Source organism: Pristiophorus japonicus, chromosome 11 (genome assembly GCF_044704955.1).
Source record: "Pristiophorus japonicus isolate sPriJap1 chromosome 11, sPriJap1.hap1, whole genome shotgun sequence".
Classification (NCBI taxonomy): domain Eukaryota; kingdom Metazoa; phylum Chordata; class Chondrichthyes; family Pristiophoridae; genus Pristiophorus; species Pristiophorus japonicus.
The window spans coordinates 18053419-18066569 of NC_091987.1; the positions used below are offsets into that span (position 1 = coordinate 18053419).

At 51.9% G+C, this 13151-nt stretch overlaps 1 protein-coding gene across 1 annotated transcript in view; it reads right to left on the reverse strand.

Annotated features, from left to right (window-relative positions):
* The window catches only part of robo1 (roundabout, axon guidance receptor, homolog 1 (Drosophila)), an 809035-nt gene that overhangs the window by 78891 nt on the left and 716993 nt on the right, over positions 1 to 13151 (reverse strand). Inside the window, exons 8-12 of the mRNA XM_070892873.1 lie at positions 11409 to 11533; positions 9901 to 10072; positions 8237 to 8442; positions 4308 to 4389; positions 150 to 318 (exon numbers count right to left, since the gene is read on the reverse strand). Coding sequence (XP_070748974.1) covers positions 150 to 318; positions 4308 to 4389; positions 8237 to 8442; positions 9901 to 10072; positions 11409 to 11533 — 754 coding nt within the window. The remainder of the gene's footprint in view (positions 1 to 149; positions 319 to 4307; positions 4390 to 8236; positions 8443 to 9900; positions 10073 to 11408; positions 11534 to 13151) is intronic.

Sequence of the window (13151 nt, forward strand, 5' to 3'; positions counted from 1 at the left end):
TAACTCATGCGTGATGGAGGTCCGGCGGGGGGGGAGGCAGGGGGAGACGGGGTGGGAGCGCTCGGGAATCTCTGCCCCAAGGAGAATCAGCACCTTTCAGAGCGACAATACCAAATTGGGATAGAGACGTGCTTCGATATGTGACTGACCTGAAGGCCTCGATGATATAGGATGTTGGGGTAGCCCCAACATTCGTGTTTGGTTGCCATATCAACGTGACCCCGTTTTTGCTGACGTCCGTCACTTCCGGTTTGGATGGCACGCCGGGGATCAGGTTGGGATCTGGTACTTGAGGAGACAGGACCGGTGTTCCGAATTCTGGAGTGCCGACATCCACAGTGAGTCAAGGAGAGAGACAGAGGAAATAAAACAAATGAGCAACAACTTTCATTTGTATAGCACTTTTACCGAGCTTCACACAAGCGTCATTCATTTGGCACTGAGCCACATAAGGAGATATATGGACAGGTGAGAGGTAGATTTTAAGGAGCCTCTTAAATGAGGTGGAGAGGTTGAGGGAGGGAATTCCAGAGCTTGGGGCCCAAACAGCTAAAGGCACGGCCGCCAATGGTGGAGCGATTATAATCAGGGAAGCTCATGGGGCCAGAATTGGAGGAGCGCAGAGATCTTGGGAGGGTGTGGGGCTGAAGGAGATTACAGAGATAGGGAGGGGGAGGCCATGGAGGGATTTGTAAACGTGCGTGAGAATTTTGAAATCGAGACGTCGCCAGACCGGGAACCAATTCTGATTTTTAAATATCATGGGGGTGACACATTCGTGGCCCTTCAGTTGAATTACACTTCACCCCCAACATTTTGTTCTTTTGACTGTCACAGTTCACCCACGACGGCTCCTCAGTAGATTAGGCGCCTGCACTATCCCCTCCACCCTGCCGGCGATGTGGAACTGAACCCGACGGAGTGGCAAGACCCGGGTTTGATCGCCTGTCTGTGCTGGCTCAGTTCATCTCGGCTTGGGTCATGGATAAGCTTCCCAACTCTGGTTGGACGTACCCCTGGAGGTTTCATCACCTGACCGACTGCCTCCAGCTGCCCCACCCCCAGCCCATTGGTTGTCCAGAATGGCGCCCTGCCTCCCCACAGCCAATCAGAAAGTGAACGGACTCACCAATTGGATGATTCTTGACAATCCGTCAAACAGCCTTTATCCGCCCGCCCCCAATATTTATATAACTAATAAACACGACTGATTTAAAAAAAAAAACACAATTTTCTTTCACGCCCCGATGATTTTCCTCCTTGTGTTTGCTCGGGGCAGTGTTCTGGAGATCAATCTTTAATTCCTGGAGGCTTCTGGGCACTTCAGGAGTGTTGGGGACCCCGAGCCTTGAACCCAACACTGGGATACAGATGGGAACCAAAACCAGCCAGGTTTCCCAATCCTCCTCGCCGGCCGATAGACGGCCCCCTCCCGGAACACATGGGCCTGAGCTTGGGGCAAGGCTGGCGATCGGCTTTGGCTGCACACAAGTGGTCCAGACTCAGTCACGGAGACTGAGCCGATCGGGTGAGGTCTCGGAGGGCGTTGGGTGCCCGTGGAGTCCTGTACCACAGTGAGAGTCTGTGCCGTCGGGAGGCGAGGGCACGTCATTGGAAAAGGTGGTTATTTTCTGCCTCAGGATGTTGTAACAATGCTACACAGGAACACAGGAACAGGAGGAGGCCATTCAGCTCCTCAAGCCTGTTCCGCCATTCAATGAGATCATGGCTGATCTGCGACCTAACTCCATAAACCCGACATTGGCCCATAGCCCTTAATACCTTTAGTTAACAGAAAACTATGAATCTATCAATCCCAAATTTAAAACATACAATCAATCCAGCATCAATTGCCATTAGTGGAAGAGAGTTCCGAACTTCTATCACGCTCTGAGTGTAGAAATGTTTCCCAATTTCACTCTTGCAAGGCCTGGCTCTAATTTTTAGACAGTGCACCCCCCAAGTCCTAGACTTCCCAACCAGCGACAATAATTTATCTCTATCTATTCCCCTGAAAACTTTGATCAAATCGGCCCTTAACTATCCAAAATCCAGGGACTTCCACCCGAGTTTGTGTGATCACTCCCCGCCATCGACAAAATGCCATGTCAATCAATCCCTGCAGGTCTGGTAAATCCTGATTTCCGTGGCATCACAAAGGCATTCCAATGGCCAAGGGTTGGGACCATGAGATCAGGAATGGGTCTTCAAGACTGACAACTGTGGTTCAGCAAACACAAATCTCGCATACAAGCATAGAAATTAGGTGCAGGAGCAGGCCATTCAGCCCTTCGAGCCTGCACTGCCATTCAATAAGATTATGGCTGATCATTCCCTCAGTTCCCCTTTCCTGCTTTCTCTCCATATCCTTTGATCCCTTTGGCCATAAGGGCCATATCTAACTCGCTTTTGAATATATCTAACGAACTGGCCTCAACAACTTTCTGCGGCAAAGAATTCCACAGGTTAACCACTCTCTGAGTGAAGAAGTTTCTCCTCATCTTGGTCCTAAATGGCTTACCCCTTATCCTTAGACTGTGGCCTTTGGTTCTGGAACTCCCCAGCAACGGGAACATTCTTCCTGACTCTAACCCGTCCAATCCCGTCAGAATTTTATATGTTTCAATGAGATCCCCTCTCATTCTTCTAAACTCCAGTGGATACAAACCCAGTTGATCCAGTCTCTCCTCATATGTCAGTCCTGCCATTCCGGGAATCAATCTGGTGAACCTTCGCAGTACTCCCTCAATAGCAAGAACATCCTTCCTCAGATTAGGAGACCAAAACTGAACACAATATTCCAGGTGTGGCCTCACCAAGTCTCTGTACAACTCCCAAAATCCACGCCAGGCATGATCAAGAAGGAAGGCGTAGGGGGAAGATATTTAGGTTAACTCAGTCTCAATTTAGAAAACAAGGATGGGGTGACCTGATTGATGTCTTTAAGATAATGGAAAAGGTTTGATAGGGTAGACATAGAGAAGGTGTGTGTTTCCACTTGTGGGGGAGACCAGAACTAGGGGCCATCAATATAAGACAGTCACTGATAAATCCAATGGGGAATTCAGGAGAAACCTCTTTACCCAGAGAGCGGTGAGAATGTGGAACTCGCTCCCACAGGGAGTGGTTGAGGTGAATAGTATTGATGCATTTAAGGGGAAGCTGGATAAACACAAGAGGGAGAAAGGAATAGAAGGATATGGTGATGGGGTGAGATGAAGAGGGGTGGGAGGGGCTGGTGTGGAGCATAAACCCCGGCACGGAGCGGTGGGGCCCAATGGCCTGTTTCTGTGAAGGACACTCAATGTAACTCAAGTAATGTCATATTTGGTTATGTCTGTTACCTCGTGACCTGGATTTGCATATACCTCTGGCTGTAAGTATTCTAGGTAAAATGGGTTCAAGCAGACTTCTGTCCATTTCCGAGCCATCACACAAAAAACTGGCCTTACACTCATTAACAATTCGAGTCAGAGAGACCACGGGATCTGGGATCATTCTACACTGAGGCAGCAGGGAAAGCTTTTCAAATGTTAAAAGTGTAGAGGGAGCTTTACTCTGTATCTAACCCATGCTGTACCTGACCTGAGAGTGTTTGATGGGACAGTGTAGAGGGTGCTTTACTCTATATGTAACCCATGCTGTACCTGCCCTGGGAGTGTTTGATGGGACAGTGTAGAGGGAGCTTTACTCTATATCTAACCCATGCTGTACCTGCCCTGGGAGTGTTTGATGGGACAGTGTAGAGGGAGCTTTACTCTGTATCTAACCCATGCTGTACCTGCCCTGGGAGTGTTTGATGGGACAGTGTAGAGGGAGCTTTACTCTGTATCTAACCCATGCTGTACCTGCCCTGAGAGTGTTTGATGGGAGAGTGTAGAGGGAGCTTTACTCTGTCTCTAAACCCATGCTGTACCTGCCCTGGGAGTGTTTGATGGGGCAATGTGGAGAGAGCTTTACTCTGCATCTAACCTCGTGCTGTACCTGCCCTGGCAATGTTTGATGGGACAGTGTAGAGGGAGCTTTACTCTGTATCTAACCCGTGCTCTACCTGCCCTGGCAATGTTTGATGGGACAGTGTAGAGGGAGCTTTACTCTGTAACCCGTGCTGTACCTGTCCTGGGAGTGTTTGATGGGACAGTGTCGAGGGAGCTTTACTCTATATCTAACCCGTGCTGTATCTGCCCGAGGAGTATTTAATGCTGACAATGTGTCACTGAACTGTGAGGGTTTTTATTCCCATTCCTCACACTTCTCAGCTTGATGTGCAGGAAGATAGGGGACTGTAGATATAAAGAGCCCTTTACCTTGTACTTCAACGCGTGCACTCCACGAGGCTTCACCGCTCGGTGTTGAGGCGATACACGTGTAGACACCTGAGTCACCCAGCTGAGGAACAGAGAGGCAGAAAAATGAATGATGTGCATAGTCCGAACCACGAGATGGAAGTTCTAAAAGCCTGTATCAGTAACAGGGATGTATATCACAAAGAAGAGGATTCACTGTTATGATGAAGGCTTTTAATTGGGTAGCTGGGGAGGAACTGTTTCCACAGGCCGGAGGGTCGGTATCCAGGGGACACAGATTTAAGGAGATTGGCAAAAGAACCAGAGGGAGAGATGAGGAGAAACATTTTTACGCAGCGAGTTGCTGTGATCTGGAATGCGCTGCCTGAAAGGGCGCTGGGAGCAGATTCAATAGTAACTTTCCAAAGGGAATTGGATAGATACTTGCAAAAGAAACATTTGCAATGCTGCGGGGCAAGAGCAGGGGTGTCGGACTAATTGGAGAGCTCTTTCAATGGGTTAGATACAGAGTAAATCTCTCTCTTCACTGTCCCATCAAACATTACCAGGGCAGGGACAGCACGGGGTTAGACACATATTCAATACATTTTTCTTCAAAATTGTACAATAACTAATTGTATAATGTGCCTTTAATGCGGGTTTATTTTGTTAGCAGGTACAGTTGATGTGAGAGATCCTAATTGCTAAATTGCCTGTGTGATATAGCGTCGAGAGAGCTTTACTCTGTATCTAACCCGTGCTGTACCTGCCCTGGGAGTGTTTGATGGGACAGTGTCGAGGGAGCTTTACTCTGTATCTAACCCGTGCTGTACCTGCCCTGGGAGTGTTTGATGGGACAGTGTAGAGGGAGCGTTACTCTGTATCTAACTCGTGCTGTACCTGCCCTGGGAGTGTTTGATGGGACAATGTAGAGTGAGCTTTACTCTGTATCTAACCCGTGCTGTACCTGCCCTGGGACTGTTTGATGGGACAGTGTAGAGGGAGCTTTACTCTGTATCTAACCCCATGCTGTACCTGCCCTGGGAGTGTTTGATGGGACAGTGTAGAGGGAGCTTTACTCTGTATCTAACTCGTGCTGTACCTGCCCTGGGAGTGTTTGATGGGACAGTGTAGAGGGAGCTTTACTCTGTATCTAACTCGTGCTGTACCTGCCCTGGGAATGTTTGATGGGACAGTGTAGAGGGAGCTTTACTCTGTATCTAATCCGTGCTGTACCTGCCCTGGGAGTGTTTAATGGGGCAGTGTAGAGGGAGCTTTACTCTGTATATAACCCCGTGCTGTACCTGCCCTGGGAGTGTTTGATGGGAGAGTGTAGAGGGAGCTTTACTCTGTATCTAACTCGTGCTGTACCTGCCCTGGGAGTGTTTGATGAGGCAGTGTAGAGGGAGCTTTACTCTGTATCTAACCCCATGCTGTACCTGCCCTGGGAGTGTTTGATGGGACAGTGTAGAGGGAGCTTTACTCTGTATCTAACTCGTGCTGTACCTGCCCTGGGAGTGTTTGATGGGGCAGTGTAGAGGGAGCTTTACTCTGTATCTAACCCCATGCTGTACCTGCCATGGGAGTGTTTGATGGGACAGTGTAGAGAGAGCTTTACTCTGTATCTAACTCGTGCTGTACCTGCCCTGGGAGTGTTTAATGGGACAGTGTAGAGGGAGCTTTACTCTGTATCTAACCCCATGCTGTACCTGCCCTGGGAGTGTTTGATGGGACAGTGTAGAGGGAGCTTTACTCTGTATCTAACCCCATGCTGTACCTGCCCTGGGAGTGTTTGATGGAACAGTGTAGAGGGAGCTTTACTCTGTATCTAACCCCATGCTGTACCTGCCCTGGGAGTGTTTGATGGGACAGTGTAGAGGGAGCTTTACTCTGTATCTAACCCCATGCTGTACCTGCCCTGGGAGTGTTTGATGAAACAGTGTAGAGAGAGCTTTACTCCCTATCTAACCCCGTTACTGGGAGTGTTTGATGGGGCAGTGTAGAGGGAGCTTTACTCTGTATCTAACCCCGCGCTGTACCTGCCCTGGGAGTGTTTGATGGGGCAATGTAGAGGGAGCTTTACTCTGTATCTAACCCGTGCCATCAGCAGAGATAAGTCGGGAATGTAACTAATAAAGTGACACCCCACGAGCCACTCTGGAGAATTGCTATCAGCCGCCGAGACCCAGACCGTCTGATGGAGCTGGCCATTGATGTCATGGCGAATCAATTCTACACTAAGCGCAGCCTTGGTTCAGTGTGCGCTCGCTCTTAGGCCTTCGCGTTTACTGAGTGCGTCTGGTGGTCAGCGCATTGTGACCAGAGGCATTTGTAATAATAGGGCTGAAATCCTGGTCTCGCTGGCTCCGTACAGAGTGCGCACGGACCCAGCAAGGCCTTGGGGCATGATGTGCATGCGCTGAAAACCGGCTTTTCCAATCTCTCTCGAGTTCTCCGCACAGATCCTCCGCATTCCCGGGAGAAGGACATCCGCGCGGGAGAGATTGGGTTATCTACCCATCGCATGACCAGCGCATGTCCTTCAAATTTTCACTTTTATTTTTTCTAAAACATTTAGTTCTGTTTAATTTCAGTTAATTTAAATATGTGAGGTGTTTTATTCATTTATTATGCTGTGTGTGGGTGTTTTTCTCATTGATAGGAGTGTGAGCCCGTGCAAACAGAGCTCCCATTTTTATCAATGAGAATACTGCATCGTGATTGGTGGTCCAGGCTCACGTGACTCTAGCATGTACGTACGTATGTGCAGGCATCTCCCCGTGTACTGCACAGTGAATCTAGACCACTGACTGGGATCCTACGTTTCTCCGGGACCACCAGGTAGATTCCCAAATTTTTTGGGGGGTCGGAGTTGTTCGTACGAAGGAAGCCTCCGACTGTAATTTCCCTCCCGTTATTATTTGAAGAAAAAGACTGCCTTTCTATAGCGCCATTCACGTCGACAGGATGTCCCAACGCGCTGTCCAGCCAATTAAGTACTTTTGAAGTGCAGCCAATTTGCGCACAGCAAGCAATGTGATAAATGATCGGATAATTCGTCCTTTTTTAGATGTTGATTGAGGGATAAATATTGGCCAGGACACCGGGAAGAACTCCCCTGCTCTTCTTCGAAATAGTGGCCGCGGGATCTTTTCCGCCCACCTGAGAGGGCAGACGGGGCCTCGGTTTAACGCCTCATCCGACAGTGCGTTGTGTGTTTGAACTGTCCTCTCTGGCAGCCTTTAACACAGTGATTAATGCTACCTGGTACACCAGGTGGCACATGCGGTGGGCAATGCTCACCCGTTACGAGCGGCGCATTGCCCCCCCCCGGAGCATGGCAGCCCCCCGACCTACGAGAGACCATCAGCAGCGAGGGCGGCCATGGGCCACGTCAAGGTACAGCGTGAGCTGGTGCAGGAAGAGTGAGGTCATCAAGGTCCAGGTCGCTGATTGGAGCGTGGGCCGGTACAGCAGGAGCGGGCGAGGTCGGGGCGCAGGAGCGGCGAGGGATTGTAGAGCGATGTGATTGGGGCCCAGGAGAGGCGAGGGCCCGGTGGCAGCACGGGCCCAGCCCACACTGCGATCCGTGCGCGCACTAGGCCCGTGCAGCAGAGCAAGTCTCCAGTTGTCCTGGTTAACCCTTGCCACGGGACCAAGGCCTAGCTCTGTCAAAGCCTGTGTGGTGGCTGGTGTGCAACGGTCACCCCACGTTAAAAAAATCCACACACAGGCATCTTCCACCCTTCAGGATGTAGTTCGGGATCCGGAATATTAGGTCATCCATTGGAACACCTGTGAACTCATCCCTTTTCGACATGGAAGCAAGTCACGCTCGACACGAGGGACTGCCTATGATGAAGATGATGCACCCGGGAAGGTATTCGGTATAAAGCGGGGCGAGTGGCGAGGTCGCCAGGGGGCGAGACCCCCCTCCCCCACCCCCGTACCTTGGCGTAGCGGATCTGTAGCGACCCCGTCTCCTGCTGCTTGATGCGCGAGTCATGGGTGGAGACCAGCACCCCGTCCTTGCGCCACAGGATGGTGGGTGGCGGGGAGCCGCTGGCCAGGCACCCCAGGGCCACCGTGCTGTCCACGGCAACCGTCTGATTGACGGGGCCTTGGCGAATGACAGGAGGAGGCCGGTCCGAAATCACTGCAACAGAAAAAAATAAACAACGCGGCAATTCAAATTTAAACAAATGGAAGCAATTTATTTTACGTTTTATTCTTTTACAAATGCCACATGCCTATCGCCCAGACGGGCCTGTAATTAAAGGACTAATTGCAACTAGTGTATCCCTGCAGGAGAAAATGTAAACACATGGTGAAAGATCTCGCCACACTGGGAGCCCCACAGCTGCATGTCCCCTGGAAGCAATAAAGGCCAGCAGACCAGGATCAGAGTGGGGCTGCAGGATCCATGGGGCCTACCAGGATTGGTCGGGCTGATCCGAAACTGTCAGGCCTCCCCCTTCAGTAGCCCAGGGAGAAGTGACCCCTTCTGCCAGAGGAAGGCAGTTCACTGGAGAGAATGCCAGCTTGACAGTGGCAACAGCAGCTATAACTTGCAACGAGCTGGCGTCTGTACAGGCAAGAACACCTCCGGCAATGCAGCGCTCCCTCCGGAGTAAATCGCAGCACGGGGCTTGAGCCCACAATCTTCTGACTCAAAGAAAGCAAGACCGTGCATTTATATAGCGCCTTTCGCAACCTCAGAACGTCCCAAAGCGTGTTGCAACCAATGAAGTACTTTTCAAAGTGTAGTCACTGTTGTAATGTGGGAAACGCGGCAACCAATTTGTGCACAGCAAGCTCCCACACACAGCAGTGTGATAATGACCAGATCACCTGTTTTGGTTTTAATGGTAAATATTGGCCAAACTCCCCTGCTCGTCTTTGATAGCGAATGTTTGATGTTGGTTGAGGGAACATAGGAAAGTAGGAGGAATTGGCCTCCGGACACCGGGGATAATTCCCCTGCTCTTCTTCAAATAGTGCCACCTGAGAGAGCAGACGGGGCCTCGGTTTAACGTCTCATCCGAAAGACGGCACCTCCGACAGTGCAGCACTCCCTCAGCACTGTACTGCGAGTGTCAGCCTAGAATTTTGTGTTCAGGTTCCTGGAGGGGGACTTGAACCCACAACCTTCTGACTCAGAGGCGAGAGTGCTGCCCACTGAGCCAAGGCTCACATCTAAGAGGTGAATGGCTGAACCTGCATCTTAGTGAAGGTGAGAAGCCAGGTAAGGAGGGGATTGAGAACAAGGAAAATCAGATAGGTTTTCACATTGAATTACATCGTATTTACAGCACAGAAACAGGCCATTCGGCCTAACAGGTCTTTCCACCTCTCCTCATCTGACCCGACCAGTATATCCTTCTAATCCCTACCCCAATTTTGTTGGGTCACGGTATCAAGGGATATGGGGGGAATGGAGTTGTGGTACAGATCAGCCATGATCCGATTGAAAGGAGAAACAGGCTCGAGGGGCTGAACGGCCTCTTCCTACGTGTCCACTCCTCGACCCGTGAGCTTGGACAGTCTGTTGTCGGCAGTTTGCTGGACCTCACTGTCGCTAAACCTGACCCACGTGTAAACCTCGCCCACTTACCATCAGTCACTTCCAGGAAGGCCTTGATGATGACGCTCCCGGCGACGTTGAGCGCTTGGCAGCTGTAGTAACCAACGTCAGAGCGCTGGGCGTTGGTGATGGTGAGGTCACCCACCTGGGACACGGAGAATCTGCTGGAGGGTTCCGGAGGCTGGTAGGAGAAAAGCAGATTCTGAAACAAAACAACACAAGAAGGATCGTTAAACGCAGAGCCCGTGAGGGGTGGGGGAGGGTTGGGGAGGAGGGCGGGCGAGAGGAGAGCAGGGTTGGGGTGGGGGGGAAGTAGGGTCGGGGGAGCGGCTGGGCTGGCGCAGTTAGGGCGGGGGTAGGGAGGATGGGGTTGGGCAAGGGTGAGGAGGGCGGGTAGGAATGGTGGGGAGAGCGGAGGGCAGTGGGAAGGGGAGGGGGTGGTTGGGGAAAGCGGAGGGAGGGGATGGTGGGGCGAGGATGGAGAGGCGGGAGGGCGTGGGGGAAGGGAGGGTGGGGAGAGGATGGGGTGGTAGGGCAGCGGGAGGGGAGGGTAGAGGGGGCAGGGGGGAGGGTGGAGAGGCGGGAGGGCTTGGGGGAGGGTGAGGGTGGGGGTGCGGAGGGGAGCGAGCAGGACCATCTCACCGAGCAGCTCGACAAGACGCGTCGGATTTATCCCACCTCAACCCCGGCGATTCCGGTGAGAATGCCGATTGAAGAGCTGACCCTGATTAAGGCCCAGTGCTTCTGGGTGTCCTGTAATGGGGACCATTGTGTAAGTGTGAGCTGGGCAGTCAACCTTGGGGGCCACTCACCCAACATCACCCTGGATGCAAACGATGTATGTACACACATGTATTCGCACACACGTGCACAAACACACACTCGCCCTAAAACATGTGATCGCGTGCACACACAGGCTCTCGCGCACACAAAAACACACGCGTGCACGCACACATACACACACTCGCGCGCGCGCACAAATGCACACACATATAAAAAGCAAACACATGCACTCACACACACATGCACGGCGCATACCAATGCATGCATGCAGTCGCTCACACACACACACATCCAGGCGTGGACACACACGCACAGGAGCTGTGGAAACACCCAGCCCAATGGGCCACTAGTAGGTCCCCCAACATGTCCCGCTATCTCAGCTCCGACAACGGGAGGGAGCGGAGCCTGTAGCACTTCGCTGAGTCTCCGTCACTGACAGCACGGTGCAATTTCCCACCCCGCACTGAGCGGGGTAGGATTTATTTGCGTTGGCGATCAGGACCGGCCTCGACCTGAGCTGCAACCACCCGGCTCTCGACGGCCCACAACTTTGTTGGAGAATTGGCAGGGATCGTGGGAAGCGGAGTCAGCGTCACGCCTGCCTCCCTCTCCCCTGGTCGGCGCGCCTCCCTCTCCCCTCCCCCAGCGCGACACGGCGCCGGATAGTCCCGGGCCGCGGCAAACAGCGGCGCGCAGTCGTCGTTGGCCGCGCTCCGCCGCGCAGAAGCGCCCCGCTCCTCGCCGGATTCACCCACCTGGCTGCCCTCCCTCTGCCAGAAAATGGCAGGCTGGGGATTCCCCGTCGCCTCGCACATGAACGTGACCGTCCGCCCGACCGCCACCACCTGGTCCCGCGGCTTCACCGCAAACTGCGGCGGAGCTGGCGAGGGCAAAAAAAAAAAAGCAGAGAGAGAGAAAGAGAGAAGGGATTACCACAGGAGCCGCCGCAGACTGACGACAGACAGGATCAGAGAATAACCGCACACAGGAGGAGGCCAGTCGGCCCATCCAGCTTGTGCCAGCTCTTTGGTCGAGCTCTCCAATCAGTCGCACCCCCCCGCCCTTTCCCCGTAGCCCTGTAAACCTTCCCTTTGCAAGTAGTTATCCAATTCCCCTTTCACTGTTGAATCTGCTCCCACCGCCCTTTCAGGTTGCAGATCACAACCCTCGCTGTGTTACAAAATAATTCTCATCGGTTTAAATAAAGTCGCGCTGCTTTCTCTACTTTTTGACGCAGTGCTGAACCCACGCAGTTAATTTCTCCAATTCCATTTCCATCAGTCCCAAGTTCCGGTGTTGAAAACATCCAATTTTATTCTTTAAAAAGGAGAAGTTAATTTGCCAGCAAAAACCACAGAATCCTAAATACTTTGAGAGGGAGCGAGGGTGTTGGGAGCTGTGCGGTAATCCTGTGGGTTCCACCGAGGAGGCCCAGCTCTGTGAGCGGTGCAGGATGCTAATTATACAGGGAACAGACAGGAGCTCATTGTAAGACTGTCACTGGCTCGGTCCCAGCTGGAGTACTGTGTCCAATTCTGGGCACCACACTTTAGGAAGGATGTGAAGGCCTTAGAAAAGAGTTACAAGAATGGTTCCAGGGATGAGGGATTTCTGTTACGTTGTCAGACTGGCTTGTTCTCCTTGGAACAGAGCGGGCTAAGAGGAGGTTTAAAACCATGAAGGCTTTAGGTAGAATAAATAAGGAAAAACTGTTCCCATTGGTGGAAGGGCCGAGAACCAGAGGACGCAGATTGAAGGTGATTGGCTGAAGAACCAAAGGCGACATGAGGAAAAACGTTTTTTACGCAGCGGGTGGTTAGGGTCTGGAATGCACGGCCTGAGAGGGTGGTGGAGACAGATTCAATCGTGGCTTTTAAAAGGGAGTTGGATAAGTACCTGAAGGAAAAGAAATTGCTGGGGTATGGGGAGAGAGCAGGAGAGTTGGACTAACTGGATCGCTCTTCGAAAGAGCCGGCATAGGTACAGTGGGCCTCCTGCTGTGCTGCACTGTTCTGTGATTCAATGAAGGGCCCTTAATGCAGCCTTGAAACTTCTAGCAACTCTCCCTGTCACTCTGCAAGGCTGTGCACATGCGCACACCGAGCTGACTGGACATGGCTTTATGGCGGATAGAGTCCCACGCGTATCAGTTCCGCACCCTGAGACGCAGTCTCAGCCCTGGAGGGAAATACCCGTGTATAAAACATTTGCACCCAGGAAGCCCCTTGAATGGTTTACCGGGAGTGGCAGAACTCAGATTGGAGTTAGATAGAACACTCTGCAACTGATCAGCACAAGTGAAGCGATGCTTTTCTGTGCAATGTGAGAGAATCACATTGCACAAAAGGAGGTCAGTTGATCCATCGAGCCTGTGCTGGCTGTTTGAGAAAGAGCTCTCCAATTAGTCCCACTCTTCCCCCCTGCCCTTTCCCCGTAGTCCTGCAAATGTTCCTTTTCAAGTATTTATCCAATTGGAGGCTGTTCAGAGAAGGTTCACG